General features: G+C 33.7%; 1 protein-coding gene across 1 annotated transcript; it reads right to left on the reverse strand.

The window, feature by feature from the left end:
- Positions 1–611: 611 nt before the first annotated feature.
- On the reverse strand, positions 612–7,370 carry LOC130614635 (contactin-associated protein-like 2). Its single transcript, XM_057436069.1, has 3 exons — positions 6,859–7,370; positions 2,595–4,096; positions 612–2,512 (listed from the first exon to the last, which is right to left on the reverse strand). Exons 1-3 carry the CDS (start codon positions 7,107–7,109, stop codon positions 888–890), a joined length of 3,378 nt encoding a protein of 1,125 aa, XP_057292052.1. The 5' UTR covers positions 7,110–7,370; the 3' UTR covers positions 612–887.
- Between the last annotated feature and the right edge of the window lie 14,927 nt (positions 7,371–22,297).

The following is a 22,297-nucleotide window of genomic DNA, read 5'->3' on the forward strand; positions in this document are numbered from 1 at the left end:
AAGCTGTATTTCGATTTAAATTTCGGAACTTGCTCTGGCACATTTACATGTCTATGATTTTGCATGGATGCAGAATTTCAATATTCTGACCCAATTTAGTTAACTACGATCGTGAACATAAATTATGAGACAAATCAGAAACTCATATAAAATTGGAGTTTGTCACTCCCCCCCCCCCAATCTCAATGTTGTGAAGTCAAAACATCTGTCAAATGCAAGTCTAGGCTGTCCACAACATTGAGAAAGGGAGAGGGGATTTTTGAAGAAATTTTCATCCAAAAATGTCTCGATATATTATGTCCACGATTGTAGTCTAGCTTTGATCTTTCTCCAAGCTTTGGTCAAACGAGAGATGAATCGACTTCAGTGGAACAAATATTTTCAATAAAATTTATACACATATATTTTTTAAATTAAAAAATCTTATATTACAAATTTGCTGAGTCAGCATATATAAAAATACTTCGTGAAAAAAAATAAACACAAAATGAGAATTGTTGTTTATATTTTTAGCGATTTTTTACGACCAAAAAAGGGCCTGTCTTACATCTGACGCGCAAGGAAATTTTTTTCCAAACAGAAAGTAAAAGAAATGCAACCCGTTTTTCCGATTTGGTTTTCCTCCAATGGTTGGTATCGCAATTGTAATGAATAATGTTACTATTAATAAATAAATAATAAAATAATTTTGTTCTTTTTATATCTCTATGGTGGAGAGTGTCTTCAACAGTAAGCTCGACGCTCTAGTTTATCAACAGGCTGCATTGTAAAATTCGCAGCAAGTTTCGTTTTCTTTTTTCAAAAATGTCAACGTTTTCTTTTGCTTACACCAACGTGTTACAGCTGAGTGTGCTCCTCCGCAAGGTTTGTCTTTTGTCTTGTTACAATTATGTGCACTCGTCCGCAGATGTTGCTTTCTCTATAACTTTCTTCTTTAGTAGTTTGATTCGTTCATCTGCTTCTCTTTCACACTCTTCTCTTGAGCTAAGATCGTCAAATATTAGTCTTGTTTCAGAGTTGGGGGAACCGTGCTCACCATGCTCGTATAGTTCGTAGAAACCATCCGAGTTACGCGCATTTTCGTAGCTTACTTCATCCTCCTCATCATCTGACGTATCTTCAGATCTTTCTTGTATCGTTGGGTGTGCATATAGAGGATACGAATCAGAAGTTACTGACGTTCTTCGATTGACAGGCAGTAATCTTGCTACTGATCCGTTTGGATGTTGACATCGACCATTGCTGTTGTTCACCATGGTTACGTGGGTACCATATTCTGCCGGATGAGCTCGTCTAATAACCGGTTGACGAAATCCATTTAGGGGAAGTATTGGATAGTATGCTTTGACGGGATCTGTGAAGATAACCGGTCCGTTTGTGAGCGTTGTGGCCGGATCTTTATTGAAAACACCTCCATTTTTGCATAATGTTTTTGGTCTTTCCTCCTTGCTTGTTTTCTTAACTCGTAATGTACTTGGTGGGGTAACTGTGCATTCACTCTCCTTCATTGAGCTGTTTTGTGATTTATGACTAAACTCGGAATTTGTATCTATGACAGAGTCTGCTTCGCCATCTGTAGCCGTTGTGCTGTAAGCTGGATCAGTGTCGAGTGATTCAAGTGTGTGTAGGCTCTCGTTGTTACGTGAGTCAGTAGACGTTTGGTACGGTTGACTTGAAGATGCGCTCGCCTTGCATTTCTGGTAACCAAAATCGTCAATTTTGTCGGATATGCTCTGTTTTGAGCTGCTTCCTACAACTGTAGGTGCTGACGCTGTACGACTACCCCAACCTGTTAATCGTTTAAAACGTCGTTTACCACGAAGGTCTTCTAATGTACGCACGCGAATACCGACACTTTCGTCATCTGTCGGCCCATACGACGGCTCGGGGGTACTGGTTGGAAAAGTAGTAGATAATCTATATATATCCCAATCAGATTGATCTTCTGTAGCAGTTGAGTAGCGATTATAATCTTCAATTTCGATTCGTGGTTTAGTTACATGGCTTCCGTAAACACATTTCATGAAAATGTCACTGATTTGCTGTCGAAACAACAGAAACACCAACAAGACAAGCAACAAACAAAGAAGCACGCCCACCACCAGTATCGTGATCAACCATGGTTTGGAGAACAACGAATCTATACTTTCAGCTTGTACCTTTTCCACAAGAACAGTCTGTGTTGATACTTCGGTTGGCTTCGCGTTTCCAGAATTGTTTACAGACACGGTGCCTCTAGTTATGTTTACAATGAATGGATCTATCATGCTTGGATGTATGGAAGGTAGAATGGAGTTAGTTAAAGATGTACTAGCTAACATTGGTGATGTAGGCTTCGGCACGGAACCGTAACATTTCAACGCTCCAACGGTGATCATAGAGTTCTCGTTAGTTTCAGGCCCACGACTGACTGTTATTTGAGAGACGGGAAGTTTTGATTTGTCCTTAAGAAAACCAGAATCCGATCTCCATTTTGAATCAAACATATCGCAATTGCAATATTTCATGTAACCTAGACAACAAAAGTGATGTTCGTCAAAAGAATGGGAAAGAAAATAAAGTGGATTCTATAAAGGAAAAGGAGCCAGACTTACCGAACCTGTCTCGGGCACATGAGTTGTCCATTGCGCATCCACATTTACGACTGTCTGGCGATGCTCCTCCCCAATAATGTTGTATGTCATAGTCACGCGATAACCAACGAACACCTTTGTAATCTAAATATCTGCGTCTGCCCACTCCTCCTAGTAACTTCGATTTAAAACAGTCATAACGTACATATTGTTCGCAATGCGTGCTCACACTCATTAAATTAATTATGGAATCGATAGCCACAGGATACTCATAGTCAATTTCGTAGAGGCCGTTTTCAAGTGAATCGTGCGTCTTTGCATCTTCCAAAGCTGTTTCATTTTTTGTTGAGTGATTAATAATTGTCGCCCCTGTTTTCATGTCACAATATGCCTCGAAAATTCGTTCATTGGTGGGACATAGTTTGTACATTTTACTGACCTCTTCCCCTTCGTCTTTATATTCCTGACATGTTCTTTTGTATTTACATATGTTACATGTTGCACCGATATATCCAGTGTTGTTACAGTTACATATAGCTTTTCCCATAGATTGAGTGCACGTAGAACCATGTTGACAAGGGTTAGGAAAGCATACGTCTTTCGTCTTGCATTGATCACTTACATCATGTACTGATTTTACATCCGTTGAGTTTAGAGTTATAATTTTTCCGTCGTTCTGAATTTTTCGGAAACACGTTATTAAACTGGGTAGTTCCGGCGTGTTTCCACCAAACCGGATGATTTCCATGTACCATCCTAGTTCGGATGTAAATTTAAAATGTGGAGGGGCTTGGTATGTCTTTTTAACTTGATCGATCTTTAGCATGACTAAACTTTCTTTTCGTTTTATTACGAGTTTTATCGTGTGCCAATTTCCATCATCGATTTTTTGCGATGAAGGAATCGATATAGCGTTTTTTTTCGATAAGCGAGAAAAAGATAATGTCACTTCAACTTTTCCTTGCCTAATATCTACTTCAATGCCACCGTTTGTGCATTTTTGAGTTGCAATATGACCGTTAGGCTCGAACGTGCGCAACTCCATTGTTAACGATAACTCGTTACGATTTAACAAGTTTCTTTTAACGTCCAGATAAGACGAATATTTGGACAAACCGATAATATCGTACTTTTTCGTTGGACACGTAAACATCATATTTCCAAACGTTTGGAATCCCGTAAATTTCTCGCTTGCTCCATACAATAACCCGTTACTATTAAACAAAACATTCGATAAACACCCGATATAGTTTTTTATTCGTGTTACGTTATAACATCGATTTTTGCCGAATCTTTCACTGTTACCCACTCCACCAATGTAAAGAAAGTTGTCTAAGTTTAGCTGTTGAAACTGAAGTTCGGAATTTAACGATTTTGTATCGTGATCTATCGTTAGTTGGACGTGTGTACCGTTTTCGCGAACCAAGTTTAATCTGTGCCATTTATTATCATTATATTGCTTGTCTAATACGATTGTGTGGATTCCAGACTCTTCCTCTGTCGAACCAAAGTTAGCAGTGTACCTTTAAAAGAAGGTATTAAGTTTTCAAATATGGCGTCGAAGTTGCGCAGTGGCCATCACAACTTGACTTACGTTAAAGCAGAATTTGACATTTCTAGTCATAATTGGAACAGTTAGCTAGAACTCTAGAGTGCACTTCTCAGGAAAAAATAAATAAACAGATTTTCATTTCAAAATTTATATTCGGTTGTTCAGAAATGGCAACCTACGAAGCCCTTCAAGGGAATTTTGCTATTCTTGTTCTGTGTTTTCAAAATATAAAAAGTCAAATAATTCTGGTACGAGTCCGTTTACTCTAAGATGGATACGACCTTTGGGTAAATTTATAGATGGAAGAATTTGCAGTCCAGAAAGTGGTTGTGATGACTAACAGACACGTCATTTTATTATTGAATATCAGATCTAGACTGATGATAATAGCAGTTCCATCCGCGCAAAATCAAAAGTTATTCATATGAACACCACGCCTATCTAAAGAAATTATTCAGTCGAAAATTTGATTGATAAAGATTTTCAAACTATTTTAATTAACTAGCTCATTTTCTTTTCTTCTTCTTCATAATATGCTGTTATTCTTTATTGGTATTAAAAGCACCTGCGTATAGTAATTTCATAATGGCAGCTTCAAAGCTTCTTTATGGACATGTTATTTTTCTTGTTTCAAAGTCACAAAAAAGCGACTTCATTATTTTATTTATTGATCGGTAAACAAAAGCAGATTCCAACTGATTTCACCTTAGGATGCTTTTGTTGACGAGAAACGAGATATCTTTAAACCCATATCGAGTATTAACTCTATACTCATATCGGGTTAGTTTAATTTTGTTGTTTTGACTTAAAATTTAACATCATAGAACAATTTGTTGGTTATCTTTCAAAGAAAGGTGTTCTCTTTTAGAGAGAGGCTTAATAATTAAACTAGCCGTTCGAATGATATTGTAGCTGTCAAAATAGAAAATTTACCGGCATGGACAAGACATTTTTTCTCTGGTCGAGTGAGACACAAAATTGTCGAGTGAGACGCAAAATGATAACTGCTTGTCCGAAAACGTTTTCTTTTTACTTAAAAAATCACGTCGTGAAATTTGTACGTGCTGGCGAAATAAAAACTCGCGTTCCATTGAAGTTAAAACACGTGCAGAAAACGTAAAAAGGGAAGCAAAAGGCGCCATTTAAAAAAAATACGCAGAATAGAAAAAAGAAACGTGATAAAGAAATCTTCTTGTTTTTCCTTTTTCTTAGAGAAAGAAAAAGTGAAATTTATAATTTAAAGGATCTGGTACTTTGGTTGCTAATTAAGGGAATTTACATTAGTTGAAGTTCATATTTGCTATTTTTCATAATTAACTCAATTTAAATATATTTGAACTCACTTGAGATAAACAAGCAAAAAAACAAACAAGTCAATAAATTAAATAAATAAATAAATTGAATGTAAGAACAACGCGTGAAAATATTGAAGTGCAGTGGTGCCAATAACATAACCTCTTTACCAGACTTCCCATTTCGGTTACTGTTGCATTAAAAATTATTATTTCAAAGGAGTTGTGCACTAGTTACCTGCATACCTTTTTTTATTTCAAATTTTAAATTCTTACTGTTATGCTTCAGGAGCTACGTACGCGTTTGAAAGCTACATAACTCATTTTAGGTGTCCACTTGAAAATGTCCCACCCATATTTAACGTCAAAAAATACAGCTGTCTTAAACAAAATAAAATCAATGAAAAAATGTCGTTATTTGCTTACAAGACAGAAGGACTTCATATCTCTCTCATACGGAAACACAAAAAAACACCTTCGTACCCAGGATTTTTTATTAGTATTTTATATTAGCATTATCGTCAAGCAAAAAGTCTGGAAACAAAGTTGTGAAAACACAAAATACTCAACATGATTTTTTTCCTTGCTAAATAAAATATTGAAAAGGAAAGAACTTAACATCGCTTTCAAGGACAAGTATCAAGCTTATTGGTGAAAATCGACGAAACAAAAAGTAACTAAGCAGGCTTTAGAATTTCAGAAAAAATTGTTACAAGTTACATAATGAGAATAAGATGCACGTTTTCCATGGTAGTTTCTCGAAAAACACAAAAAATATCATTAACACCTTTTCCATTTCAGCAATTTGAAAGTGTGAACCAAATGTAATTTACACCGTAAAACACGATTAAGTTTCTCAAATTTATTGTGCTCACTTCATGTTTTGTTTCCATGACAACAAGTGAGAGAGCGTTAAACTTGTTCTGTTGATTTTTTTCCTTTTTGCGTTTTTTAATTTGGCAAGAACGCAGTGTAACCTTACTTATGCGGTTCAGTGTGACCTGACTATAGCGGATACGTTTTGTAGAATGTAATTTTTGGTATTCATTTTACTTGAATGCAGGCGAATTGCATGTACCTTCCTAATCGAATTAATCTTTCCAAATTACTCTTTATCTATACAATTTAAATAATTTGACGGCAATTTTGTACATTAAAAGCTACTTTAGTGAATCAAGTTAACGATACCGCAATATAAAAGTTATATATGTCGGTTTTTAACTAATAACTGCGTGCGTGACTGCAGGAAGTTGCAAATTAGTGAGTTCGAGATAAAACATGTTAGGTGCCAAAACAAATAGAACATGTTGGGAAAATACTAAAATGTCGTGAATGGAAGAAAGCTTGCATTTAGTAACTTTAGTTTGCATGAACTGCGGAAGCCATTCTACGCGCAGTAATGCCTTTAAATCCTATAGTGTTTAAAAGAATAAATACTTACACGACTTTTCCACGTTTTAATTCGAGCAGAATAAAATCTCCTTGCTCTCCACAGCCATACATCATAACACCAAACGCTTCAATCGTTTTAAACATAAACGCTACTTTGTCCTTTCTCGTAGCGTGAATATTCTTGATCTTGTACTGCACATACTGCGAGCCGTTGAAACTAGCTGTAACATCGTAGGCTGTGGCAACCTCCACCAGGATACAGAGAAGGAAGAAGCTTACCAAGAACAAGTAGCTACCCATAACATCAATGTATTCAAATTTTGTTCAAATTGTTTGCAAAACAATTGCGAGAGATGTTGATTAATGTTTAAATTATCAGGTTGTAAATATTTCGTCGCGGTTTTGGGTAATGTGTTTCGCCTAAAATAAAAAGCTGGCTTTTGTAAACTCACGTTCTGTTTATATACAACAGCTGATTTGACCGTTCCAATGAATGAGTCGGAAAAAGTCAAAACATGTTCTTTGTTGGTTCTTCTATACTGGCAACAAAAACGACACAAGTTTTGTCCAAGCATATAATCTAATGTCGCCTTTGTTTTATATAGATTCGTATGCTCATAAATTATGCATGTTCCTTTTAATGTATTCACGTACAGTAAAGAATCGATTGGTTGTTGTGTGTAATTATCTCTTGCATAAATTTAATTAAAGCATAGCTGTATCGTCGGTTTATGTAATAAATAACAGAAGCCAACACAGAGTTGAAGCGTTTTTTTATAAATTAGTATTCGATTGTGCAATGAAATCTTATTCTTCACTGTGGTTTAACTGTATATGATCTGAGTTGCACGGTTGATAAAATCATGAAAAATACTTGAAACGGTAACCTCGGACCTAGGACTCATTTTCATTCAAATCTGGTTTGCTATGTTTCAAATAAAATAAATGGACAAAGGAGCGTGGGAACGAAGTTGTTGAAACTCTCCAAGCGTCTATTGCGTTTTGTATATTACATTTTATTAACTAAAAAGGCTTTACTTCTTGGTTTAAGAAAAAAAAACTGGTAACTAATTTGCTCTTTGTACATAATCAAGATTAGCTAATTATATTTGAGGAGATTGCACGTGGTTTTGGATAATACTTTTAAGTTTTATCCAAGTTTAAGTAAGTAATCCGCGAAAAAAGCCTTTCCTTCATTAAATCAATCCATTTGTGTCCTTAACCGAAAATATTAAGCCGCATAATTGTCTTAAAGTGAAATTTATCTCCAGCCATTTGTCTGGATTTCTTTTTTGAGAGATGAAATAGAATGAAGATAAAAAAACCCGAGGATAACCAAGCTATAATCAATTCAGACATGACGAAATCAACATATAACATTTGTCTCTACCTAAAAGATGCAGAATTTCAATGAAAAACATTTTCTTGATGTTTCATGCTTTAGTGGAACTAGCTTCTAGCGACATATTGTTTTCCCTAAAACGTCAACAAAATTTCACGTTGCGAGGATCCTCTTTATTGATATGATATCAAAACAATAAGAAAAGAAAAAGTTGTGACTTAATAAAACCTAACAAAACATCAGATGTTTCTTTAAAATTCAGCTGAAAATAAAGACGATAAAATTTGCGGAGACTCTCCTCCGTGGTTGATGACATGATTTACTTTCGTATCACTTTTTCTTCAAAGTTCGTTCTTATTTACGTTTATTTATATATTTTCAAATTATATGAGACAGTATTATATTTCAGTTGGATATTTCGATATATCTTCTAAAGCTCATGCCATGGTGTTGCATATATACTCTACTTTCCTGTACCAAAGGAGGAGAATACAAAAAGGTGAATCGATCAATTCTATCGAAAAAGTAAAGATTAATTTTGTAGCTCGTGTCGCGTAAATAACTTTGAAGGAATTTATTTTTAACTCTAACAAAGAAATTGATCCCATTGTAAAGACCATTGTTAGAAGTATCACATGGTCAGCGGTATAGAACGTTTTGTTTCGCATTATGACGTATCTGGGAATGTTTGACCGTTATTCATTACAGCGATGTGTTCAGCATGCGCCTTTATAAATAAATTTAAACTTTTTGGGTTAAACGAGGAACATTTTTTGCAACTTCCTCTATTTTTCTGAAAGTGTTCACGGCTAATCAATAATAAAATCATATCATTTGAAATTCTTTTTTTTCTCTTGGCGATCAAAACAAGTAAAGAGAAGTTTTCCTCCCGTTTATTAGCAGGCCATTATTTTTATTTTTATTTTATTAAATAAAATTTACATTGGTTGTCGTAATAAATATGATGATTTTATCATCGAATTTATAACAGAAAAACACACAAAAGACGAACAGCGAACAAAACGAGGTAAAGATTCGTGAAATGTTACATGTGGTAACTGCTGACACGAGGATAGTTATGGCATATGTTCTGCAAAATAGAACATTGTGGTCCTGAAAATACAAAAACTCTGGTCTGCACTATATACACCTATATAGTGCATATCCTTGGTCACGCAACATTTACTAAAATACCTGAAACAACAATAATAACGCTGTTCTCTTCGGACTTTCTGATAAAATTTTTTATTTCAAATATCTTTAATTTACCAGCTGAAGAAAAGTGTGTTCTAAGGTAGCATGTGCCTAGTCGAGAGAAAAATCCAGAAGGGTATGCACATTATTTGCTCTTTATGTTTTATCCTTTTCGCCAGAAAGAAGAATTGTTAAGCAAAAACTCGTGTACTTACTCAGAGAAATTATTGGAAAACGGTGTATCAGAAATTATAAATACAAACAAAAGAATATGCAAGCCATTCGGTGAAGTTGTTAAAGAAGCAATGATAAATTTCCACATGATTGTAAATAATCTTGATTCCTTCGCTAAACAAGAAAATGACGATGTTTATGATGAGATGAGCAATATAAATTACCAAAGCAATGACAAAGTTCCAAATTAAACCGAAAACCTCACAGTTATTGGGAACACTTTTTCATCTGTTAGTAAACCTAGATTTTCCAATGACGAACTCCATGAAAAAATTCGAAAACTAAACGAATCTTAAGGGGAAGTTTTTGAAGTCGTAAATGATTGGGTCAGAACTTACACAAAAAGCTTGGCATGTAACGTACACCATAAAATTGAGCCAATTCACATCATTCTAGCAGGACTTGGAGATTGTGGAAAGTCACATTTGATAAGAACAATTTCTGACGTGCTGAATAAAGCACTTTCTTATCGCGCAGGAAACTTAGAAAAAGATAAGATTCTTATTATGGCGCCAACTGGTGTTGCTGCTATCAATGTAGAGGGACATACAATACATTCAATCTTAGGTATACCAATTGATAGAATTTTTACTAAAAACATTTTTTAAATTGAATGATAAAAAGAGCTGCATGTTGCGAAATAAGCTTTCAGAGCTAAGCATTATCGTAATAAACGAAATCTCAATGGTTTCAAACAAGCTGCTTTTGCATATTTACCCACAGCTAACTGAAATATTTGGATGCTCAGATGAGATTCCATTTCCAGGAATATCTATAATAGCATGTGGTGATTTCTACCAACTTCCACCAATTCAAGCAAGACCAATTTATGCAGACTACAAAGATGTATTGTTAAATCTTTCGCATTGCTGGAAAGCATTTAAGATTGTTGAACTGAAGTTATGAGACAGCGTGGTGATCAATGTTTGATTGAATTATTACACAATATCAGGATAGGGAGATTAGAAACGCGACATGAAGATTTACTGAAATCTAAATTTATTTCTCAAAATGACCCGAACTACCCAGAAGATGCTATTCATATCTTTGCTGTAAAACCAACCTGCCTCTAAACACAACAAAAATATGCTAAACAATATAGCATCGGATAAAATAAATATCAAGGCCATTGACAAGATTTCAGAGAATATTCCTGTGCCAATGGTGAAAAAATTCAATAGCCGCACTCAAATGGAGACAGGTGAAGTAGCTCAAAACCTTCTTTTAAAACTTAACGCGAAAGTCATGTTGACATCAAATATCGACATATCAGATAAACTTATTAATGGACAGATTGGGACTGTTCATCGTATAAAAACCGATGGATTAGGAAAAGTAACAAAGTATATTTGAAAATGGAAGACAAAAAGCACAGGAGTTAAACCATGAGAAAAGATCCATATGCTATGCAAGAAAATGTTATTCCAATAAGCAGGATACAGGGGCGAATCCAGTGTACGTCAGCGCCGTCACGCGATTGACATAATTTTTACTAAGAATCGTAAAAAATAATAGGGTACTGTGATCCTGCAGTCCCTGCGACCGTTGTCCTTTATTTTATGGACCTTTCTCTTATGTGACTGAGTTGATGGATACGGCAAAAAGCGACTTACATCCGAAGAATTTTCATGCAATGTGATTGACTTGCTGGCCGAAATAAGGCGTTCTGATTGGTTTACAAAAAACTGAGGACTTTGACCCATATTTACGGCATTCGAAATGTGACACAGCATGTATTTTTCAATAATCATTGAATTTTTTTGTTACCGATGCCGTGTAATTTGAATTTCGGACCAAACGAAAGCAATTAGGAGGGTTTTTTCAGACCAAATGGAAGCAATCAAGAGATTTTCGGACCAAACGAAAGCATGCAACAATGTATGGTGACTCACCATGTATGCTGCAATGAGATGCGATAAATGTGCAAGAAAGATACGTAAAGTTATTACATTAAATCAAGTCTTTATGTCAAAAATATAATTACAGTTGCTTAGCTATAGATATTGGAACATATGTAGCTAGCTAGCTAGAGATTTCAATGCAGAGTGGGTTATTTTTTAAAGTTGTTGTTGTTGACCAAAAACTTAGAGAGTTCTGCAATTGCTTTATGTTAAGAAGATAATGCTTTATTATTCTTGTTATCTTAAACACTTGTAACATATAGCTAATAAGACCATGCACCACCTAACTTTCATATGAAAAATCCTTTTTATACTTAATTTTTAGTTTTCACGAAATAGGCCCAGAGCACACGTAGACTGATAATAACTTCCTGCAGATGTTTATAGCTTACTACTAGGATATATCATCTGAGGAATTTTAATATTGGTACAAGTTTGTCAATTTTTTAATTTAATTTTATGAGTGGGTAGTATAAAAAAGCATACTTTTCGCTATGGTAAAAGTCCAATAACTTGTGCAAAAATTAAAACAATAGCTTAAAACTTGATATGGTATAGTTTTAGACCAGAGCAATGAAAGAGAGCCCAATTTACATTGACCTATCATTGTAGTTCTTAAGTTTTTTAATTTAGGAATTTTCGGGGACGAGGCATTTTTTACAGCATATCTGTTTTAACACAGATACAAGTACAAAAACCATTAAAAGCAATTTTTATGATTGAAATAACTCAGATAGGAATTGATAAAACTAGTTTAAGCCCAAATATTTTAACCAGTCCAAAGAAATTGTAAAGTACCGGAATATTCAACTTAAATTATGTTGTTACAAAAGCTTAATCATGATTACGACTACGGTTTAAGTGATAAAATTTTTGTTTGTCCTTTGTTTATTATGTTATCAATTGAATAATATTTGAGCAAATGAATTTTGCAGAATAGGCAGTGACCAACCAAAAGGGTGCATATATGTTTTATTCTGTAGTGCTACATCCAACATGTTGTACAATACAGAAGCTAGTTTCGACAATTTACTTATTGCCTGGGATAATTATTTTAGCTCTTAAAGTCACTGGAGATTTGTTTGTACAGCTACATGTCCTAGCTACATGTTGGTAACAATACACTGGTTGACGTGCTGCAACATTCCATCATTAGGGTTTTTCCTTTACCCTGAGGTATATATATATAGTAAGAATTCTGTTTTACTTTCTTGCTAAGAAGAACATCAAGGTAAGTCATTTATGTATTCCATCGTACATATGATGACCCCGCTTTGTACAATTAAACTGGTGTAACACAATAGAATTTGTGGGGAATGAAGCTGTTTTTACTTGTACTATCAGGCTTGGTTTAGTTTGTTTTGGTAGACTAGTTGCGATAGCATGGTTAGTACTCTGAACACATAAAATTTTTGCCACCTTTCGCCAAATACTTTAATTTCCCAGTGGTAAGAAAAATTATGCTGTGCCTCCAGACTGTTCAGATACATCAAAAACCAAAAACCAAATTTCCTATTTTCTTAAATGTGGTGCAAAGTGCAAAGTTGAACCTGTATTTACATCATTTAATGCTAAAAATACTTATGCTCAAGCTCATATTCTGTTTTGTCTGCAAGGTGTGGATGAAGGATGTGATGATAATTTTACAGCCAACAATGTTTGTAATTTTGGTTAAAACAATTCAGCTTTCCCTAGTTAAGCCTACTTTAGCATATAGCAGACTGTCCATGTCTGGAATAGCTAATATTACGTTATTAGCCATTTCCTAGACATGCTGACGACCCCTGTTATTGGGCGAAACAGTCTTAAAATATTTGAACTTAAACTGTTGTTTTTAATTTTCATACACCTTTTTGTAACCCTTTAAAAGAAGGTTTGTTATTTTCTTGTCCATTCAAAACTTTAGAGCAAAAAACGTCTCTAACAAAGCTAATAATTTGGACATTATTTAGGCCGTTTTTAATGCGTAGAGGCTTAAAATAGCGAAAGTTTGCGGGGCTGTGCCCCGGACCCGCCATGGGAGGCTTACAGAGCCCCCCATGACCCCCAGCTGATTTGGGGGCAGCAAATTTATGCGTTTTTTTTTTGCTTCGCAAAAATTGTGATGTTAAAAATGTTGTGATGTTAAAAATGTTGGAACCGCCCCTGGGATAGAAAAGGACATTAAATTTAATAAATAGAATCTAACTTCTTCTACTATGAAACGAATGCATTCCCACTAATGCTTTCATAGGCTTGTACTGTTGAAAACGTTTGATAAATTGTTGTTTGTTTTGATTTAATAAAGCAACGAGCCTTTCACTCAGGACAAATCGATGTTGCATTAAGTTACAAGCTTAGAGGGTTTATACCTAACGGGAACATTTTCCAGATCAGCTATTAAATCAGACACACGAGCAACTAAGCAATACAATTATATGCGAGAACACTCAAAATTGAAATCAAAAGATACTGGCGTAATTAGTGTAAATTCTATAATAATAACTTTGCTTAATACAAGATCCTACAGCAAACATAAAATGATATAAAATCCAACCGCGTTTTCATGGAAAGTGATTTATTATGCCTAACAGAAACTCAGATACCATTTAATTCATACTGCGACACAAAACTAGATTACTTTACTTTAATTCCAGACAACAATGTGGATAGGTTTTCTAGTTTTTTTAGTTGGTCATAACGAAACTATAGAATTGTTTGATATTGTGAAAACTCCAGGTGCAATATTTTTTAAAATGTCGAAAAAAACATTTCATAAGAATGCTGTTATTTTCTACTACTACTATATCGTAAAAATTCTGTTAATTGAGATGAGTCATTATACCTTCTTCAACATTTTTTGGGAAACGAAATCGTTGATGTTATACTCGGAGATTTTAATTTAAATGCATTTAGTGACGGAAACTATTTCCTTGATTTTCTCACTGATTATAACAAGTTGTAACCTCTCCAACTCATATATCTGGTTCACTTATTGACCACATATATGTCCATGTGAATGTCCTCAACACCTTCGATGCACTCGTCAAAAATGTATATTTCAGTGATCATGATGTAGTCAGGCTTAAACTTTCTCTAACATAATGTTTACGAAATCTTCTAGAGGGGTCATTTCAAATCAATTTATTTATTTTTTCAAGATATTTACGCTGGGTTAAAAATGAATCAACTCGCTATGGTTATGTAGAATAATTCCAGTCAAATATTCCTATAACGAAAATTCAAACATACTCTAATGAATGTTAAAAATTCTACTATTACTTTAATCATTCATTTTTTTTTTCGATGCAAGTCTCATTGTAGTTCCTGGTGATATAAAACCATTGTTGAGCTAGCAGCATCGGGCCTTACTTTTCTCATATGCCCTCAATACACCAATTCGACACGACAGTACCGCGCTCGGAATTGGAAGTTTGGACTCTAATTACCTTGGTTAAAAAATATTAGCGCGGGTCATTTAAACTTCAGAAAACGAAGTATAAACATATAAATATATACAAAGTATAAACATCCATTGTTTTTATCATCTTATATTATGATATGATATCTCGTATAAATGTGGAAGAGCTTAAAAAGTATTTAAGACTGCAGGTATTAAAAGTTACTGGGATGAAAGAAGAGCTTGTTGCTCGTGTATTTTCTGCTGTTGAAAACAACGTGCAACCAGTGTTGTGTGCTGCTGAAGTTACACAAAATTTGCAGATAAAATATAAACAAAATATAAGCGCAAATTAAGATTGGATTAAATTGAAATTCCTGATCCTTATCTCATCACTGATGGTTGGATAAATGAGCAAGATGGTTTTAAGTTGTAGCCAATGGTTTTATATCTTGATATTTTTAATTACTTAATGTTTTTTCCGTAAGAAAGTAAAGATTTAAATGACTATAAAAAAACTCATAGACCATTTTAAGTAATGGGTGAGTAACAGTTGGTTCACCATCAACAAAATGTTCAGAGCATACTTGGTCAAGGTTTCTATTCTGAGCTATCTCTATTTACCCTTCGTAAAGCAATGATCCATTTCTATCGTTTTTCATAATTTCTTAACAGACTAGGGAAGCAGTATAACTTTTAGGGGGGGGGCTTAACCAACATCCACACTCCTTTCTAGTTTTTTCCTCGTGAACAGAACAAGATTTAGCTCTCCACTTATAAATCCTGGCATTGCTGTTACAACATCCATTAACTGCACAGTTTGAACCTCCCATATTTAAAAGAAGAAAAGTTAAATTACAGTGAACTTCATAAAAATTACCCAACGTAAAACAACAATATAAGTTTTCTTTTCTAAAATCATCTATATTAAAATGCCCGTAATGTCTGTCTGTCACGCAAAATGAAATCTTAGCTGCGCAAGTAGCGAGACGCACGTGATGCGGTATAAAAAATACAGCAAAACGGAGGAGGGCAGAAATTTGAAGCGAAAGTTCTATTTTATTCTAAGCCAAATAAGTTTTGATTCTGTGACAATTTTGGATTTGTATTGTTATTTTAATTTCACAAGATGTCTTCAAGATTTGTCTTGATTGCTTTTCTCAAATGTTGCAGCGATATACCTAAGAAATGGTTTTTATTCATCTAAATAAACATCCAGGATACAAAAATCCTAAATGTTAGCAAATCTTTTTAAAAGTATTCGAAAGTTCACATATTGGCCAAACATATATCGTTGTCTTGCCACAACGATGATGCAAACAACAACATGATTGGTAATTAGTATTAAGTATGTTGTAAGAGCATATTTCGAAGCTGAAAAATAAGTTTTCATAAGTATACTGAAGCTTAAAGAAATCGAAGTGGCTACAAGTACGTGACCGTATTTTAATTTTTTTTTTGCTACAAGTACGTGAATGCGTAAAATGCTGGTCAGCGTACATAAAATCACCGCTGACGCCCTTTGCGTGTGGCGTGGAGAATATTGCAGAAGGTGCGAAATAGCATTCCTCGTGAGTTATTTACAAGTGAAAGAATTGTTGTTGATTAAAAAAATAAATTTATTGAAATGAATGTTGGTAACGAGTTTTGTAGTTTTGACGAATTGCTAAAGGCTATTAACGGAAGAATTTAAATCAGCTTCTACTGGAAAGCGCAAACATAATGCGTAAGTTTTTTTTTATATATATTGCTATCCGTATTTTTTTCGTTTTAAAAATTATTTTTCTGTGAAAAGATTACATTACTATCACTTTTTTTGCAACTTATTAATTATTACCTGGGATTTTACTAGATTATGTAATTTCTTTACCAGTGCACTTGCCAATACTTGTACCTTCTGAATTATAAATTTTAGAACTTACAAAATGGGATGTACATACCTTATCAAAGTGAGGGTAAAAAGTTCTGGACAAAAACTGTATGTGAAATCAATTACAGGAGAGCATAATCATCCTGTAACTAAAGTAAGTCACCTTGATTGTATGCACAGAAAAAAATCCGACCGTATATCATACTTGCGGCGAGTCAAATATTCCGTTTTTTCTTACAGGAATGTTTTGATGAAAACCTTTCGCTGCAGGTATCACAAATGTTAAAAGTGAAAGCCAAAAAAATTAATTCAAAACCATATTTCCAATCTGTGTGGGAGAAATGTTATCTTGAAAGACCTTCATAACATGAACTCAAAAAACAACGAGAGTGGCCGAAATAATGTACAACAGCTACTCGAAGAAATGAAAAGTGTGCCAGGTAAATTTGAATGAAAGTGAGTGTAGTTACTATTCTTCTATAATAAAAAATTCCGATGCGAAAATAAATGTAAGATAATAACTAACAAATTTTCTTTAGGGGCAACTGTGGTAGCTGGAGACATAATATCTTTATTTCAATCGTCACAGCGACGAAACAATTAAAAAACATCATCTGGCACATTACTTTCATAGTGCAGCGTTTACCGAATCACAATTAGACACATGCATGAAGTGGCTGTGTTCTTCATTCCCCACATTAACGCTGAACTATTTGACAAAGGTACACATATTTTCGTTGCAGCCTGAATGTTCTTTTTTTTGACTAATATGAGCATCATATCTTCATGATAATATTCTTAACATGACCGTAGCCTGAAAACATGTAATCAGCCTTGTAACATACATAGTCAAAGTTGTAGAGATGTAAATAAAAGCTTTTAGTACAGAGAACCCTAAAAAGAAAATATCTTTTCATCGTCAACTCTCCAACCAACCCGCTGGCCAAGTGACTTCTAGAAAAAAGAAATATGTGAGTGCCGTACTTCCAGCAAAAGAAAGTAAAAAATACGTAAATGCCGTACTTCTAGCAAAAAAAGTTAGAATACGGCCACGTACTTGTAGCCACTTCGTAAAGAAATATTCTGATGAGATTGTACTCTTGATTAATCCTGCATGCGTATTAAAGGTTTCTTCTATATGTAATACATTTTTGGGGGCTTTAAAGGTTCTTCATCCTTGTCCTTCAAACATTGATACAATTCCTGACATCATTGTGTAGTGCTGTGAGACTAAGCTCTGGAATACGATACACAACATTATTTCTATCAACACTTGCTATTACTTGCGTGTATGTTTCAAATAACAGTCTATATACATTGTGCAGGTATTGATTTTTTTAGCTCTAACACAGTAATTATTTCTATAGAAGTTGCAATTATGGCAACATCAGCAACTGGAGGATTTATTACCCAAACTTTAATTACTAAAAATGAATATCAAACAAAATTAGTGATGCTTATTAACTAGTGTTGTGAGTTTTTGCGCTCAATTCTACATGATCCTGCACGTGGTGATATGTCAAGTGATGAAAAACAATTATATCAAGCATTGTTACCTTCCAAGAAAGATTTAAAAAAAAGGTCTAAAAAAAGACCAGTTGGACATAGCGTTTCCAAAGAGTAAACAAACAAATTCGGAACTGTTTGATATTTCTATTTTGTGTGATATTTTAATTAACTGTTGTCCTAAGATACAAAGTCCAATTGGTGGATGGAAACCAAAACAGTGCAACTAAACGATTTAGTGATGGTGCTGAAATTATCCGAATACGAAACGCAAGAAATGATGTAAATTATGTTATGCATGCAACAGCACTAACGTTGACACAGTATTATCAGTTATGGAACACCCCAACAGGTGCAATGAGACTTGTTTACAATATTACCAACATAATTGACCTGAAAACTCGCTCGTTAAAAGACTTATTTTAAAAAAAAAGAGTCGATTAAAATAAAAATATTGCAGGCAGAAATTGCAATTCACAAGAAAAATATAAAAGTAAATAGAGATGACATCAAGCAAAATTGTGATAGAATCAAGCAAAATCTAGATGGTGTTAAACAAAATCAACAAAATATCAAACAGAATCAGGATGGGATAAAACAAAATCAAAATGACATAAACCAACATCGAAAAGATATTAAAAAATATAGGGACGAAATCAAACAGAATCAAAACAACATCAAATGGTTAGAGGAAGACATGAAGACTGTCAAAGATTTCCTCACTTCATCATCGTGCAATTTTGAAACTTCTATTTTTCCTAAAACTACAAATAAGTAGCCTGGGTAAAAATCCCTTTTTTTATTACTTGTGCGTGTAACATTTTTTATGTGAGTAATTTTTATAATCTTTAATAACTATACATTTTAGTTAAGTTTTGTTCAAAGTGATCTGTTCTCTGCAACATATACAAGTCAGTAGTACTTAAAATTTAGTAAAATATTCGAAACAGCTTAAGGTAAATATAGATTACATTGTGGAAAGCAAAAATGGTGAAGTAATGCTTATCATTTACAATTCCAATGATCATATCAATGACTTATCAATCTGTTTAATGGACGATGAAAATAAACTAACATGTGTTTCAATCCTAGGTTAGTCATGCAACTATATATTATAAGATTATATATATTTTATAATCATTAATGAAATGAATAATGGTATGATGTTCTATTGCATTGTCTGAAAGTCTACTTGATGATGTATGCAACGACCCGTTGATACATAAAAAAATTAAGTGCTAACAACGAAAATTTAAGGAGAAGCCTTTAAATATTTTGCTGGCGTCAACAAAAATCCGCAAATTTACCCCAAAATTATTTATTTGAAAATTTGTTTGACAGTTGTTTTCATTGGTTAGGGCTTGAAATGGTGATCAAGGAGATCATCTTTATAGAAACATTTTCTTTTGACAAGTGGTTACAGAGATTTGAGATTTAAAGGCATTTTTGATGACGTCATCAACCCGTCGGTTCCGAAACGGGTGAGTTGACCCAATTTTGTGGAACTTATCCAATTTGGATTCAAATGAAATGACGTCAGTTTTTTCCATCCGTTTCCAAGTTATAAGTTATTTGGCCTCAAACTTAAAAGTGCACTGCAATCGATTTACCAAGTTTAATAATACCAGCAACAATAGTAGTTAATGTTCAAACAGCCTATAAACAAATTAGAGACAAACAAGAGTGCGCATTCTTTAGGAGAAAAAAATTTCTTCTTTGGAAAGCAGAATTTTTGACTGCTTTAGTATTTTTAGTCACAGACAAACGTTTCGTATCAATATTAATGACGTATTAACCGTTTAGCCGCTCTATGCGGGAAAATATAGACCGAGGTTATGACGAATTTGTGTTTCTACGGCATAAATATAATGGCTTCTCATGATGAAAACACGTGGTTAACTGATAAGGAATATTCAAAATGGAGTCGATCCAACCGTATATAATCCTTGTATGATGTAACATCGCCCAAACGTAACTCTTGAAACAAATTATGAAACATTCCTTATCCACTTCTCTTTTAGACCCAAGGTTTTACCCATACACAATGCAATGCAAGCTTGTGTTTGCGTTCTCTTTAAAGGGATTTTGAATTTTATACTTCCTGCTGCACAATATAAATTGAATATAAAAAAAGAATATAAAACATATGTGTGGCCACAGATAAAATTTGCTGCAAAAAACTTGCTGCATTTTTTTGCTGTGCGTGGACGAAAAATGCTGGGCATGGCCCCGAAGCTTAATATTTTTGTATGTATTAATTTTCAAAAGTAAATTATATTGTGATTTGTCAGCACAAAATTTTTTTCGCAAATTATATATTTTTTCATAAATGGCAAAATTGTAGAGAATTAAGATGCATAAGTTTTATAAACAGAAATTAAAAAGAAAGAACTCAAAAAAAAAAAAAAATGACATTTACGGAATTCGATACACACGAAGAGAGATACCAATACTTTAGATAATGATTTTTTATTAGATAATGCAATGATGACCGCACATCTGTGTACAACCAAGCATGTAGGTGTTATAACTCACAACATTGGTATTGTATCAAAACAGATCGAGACTATAGTAAACAGGCAAACGGAAGCTGCAGATGTTGAATTTGTATGTGATGAAAAGCTTATAAGAATTATACATGCTTCTATATCTCTACATTCTGTTCATCACACGTTCTGTCTTAGTGTTTAAACCAGTAGCTGATACTTCTATGATCTTATCGAATTTTTTCGGAAAGCACGAAATTATTGAATTGAAAGTCGCATTATAATCATAGTAAAACCCCCTTGTTTAAGCAAATTTTATTACTTCATACTAACAAGCAGACAAGGATGTGCGAAATAGCGATGCGGAACTATGTACGAAAGTGAAATTTTTCACGTAATAACGGCTAGTTTATTACAACACTGGTTTCCTTTCATTTAACCTTCATCCCCTGGAAATGTCATCAATAAAATCTGCTCATATTTATCAGACACATCATGTAAATTAACTTGGGAAAAGGATGCTGATAAATATGCAATTAAAAAAGAAGCCAGTAACAGTTCAGATCGGAGAATTTTAGCAAGTAATATTACCTCGAACACACATACCGTGACTGTTATAAGGGTGGAAGAAATGTGCAAATTTTTCATAGTTGCAAACAACCGAGTTGGTCAATCTGATGACTGCACATTATCATACCGACAAAGGTAAGAATAAAATTATTCTTAATCTAAAACTTAAACCTTAAAACTTTTGATTTTATTTACACGCGTGTGTTGTTGAGAAGTATTGTTATATTGTTAGATAACATTGAATACTTATATTCACTTTTTAGGCGTCCATTTGTTGAATAATATTCATATCACATCTTAGGGATTGTTTATATTTGTCAATTCCCTTAGAATGCAATAAAACGTCAAAATAACATTAATTAATTTTAAGAAAATTTACCCAATATTTATTGTCTCTTATGTATCAATAAATATTTTTTATGCTAAAAATTTCTTTATTTTTTATTAATGATTTAGAAAAAATTACAAGACAGATACAGAAAATGAAAAAATACTAAAAGTACGACATTTAAATAGGTGATAGACAAACCTAACTACCAAAATAAACAAAAATAAAATATAAGTAATATACAATATATTTTAACGTTTTAAGAAAAGGGCAAGAAGTTTAAGAGAAGGGTTTAAAAAGGACTGTTATCTCAAAAAAAGAGGTCCCTCAAATCTTCCCGACGATTTAAGAAACACAATTGTGTTATTCAGTATAGATACGTTTTCGACCACGGAAACTTTTGTTCGAGCGGAGAATGATTTTTTCATTTATGACGTCAACAATAATCCCGTCCTTATGCTAATGCCTGACGTCAACAAAGAACAATGTTTGTTCTCGAAAAAGAGTTAAGCCATAATTTCCAAAAAGTGTTTTAACATTACTCTTCGTAAGTTTAGCCAATAAAACGATTTAGCGTTTTATTACATAAGACTAGCGGAGCCCTGAAAAAAAATATTAATATTTGAATGCTTAAGAATGAAACAAACTTAACTTAATTAAAAATAAATCGTTAATCAA

This window comes from Hydractinia symbiolongicarpus, chromosome 11 (genome assembly GCF_029227915.1).
Source record: "Hydractinia symbiolongicarpus strain clone_291-10 chromosome 11, HSymV2.1, whole genome shotgun sequence".
NCBI lineage: Eukaryota > Metazoa > Cnidaria > Hydrozoa > Anthoathecata > Hydractiniidae > Hydractinia > Hydractinia symbiolongicarpus.

Bases quoted from the DNA above. Each gene is read 5' to 3' on its own strand.
- LOC130614635 (XM_057436069.1), bottom strand. From the start codon at position 7,109: ATGGGTAGCTACTTGTTCTTGGTAAGCTTCTTCCTTCTCTGTATCCTG. The intron at 4,097-6,858 runs GTAAGTATTTAT...CTTCTTTTAAAG, and splicing joins TTAAAACGTGGAAAAGTCGT to GTACACTGCTAACTTTGGTT. The intron at 2,513-2,594 runs GTAAGTCTGGCT...TTTGTTGTCTAG, and splicing joins ATGTGCCCGAGACAGGTTCG to GTTACATGAAATATTGCAAT.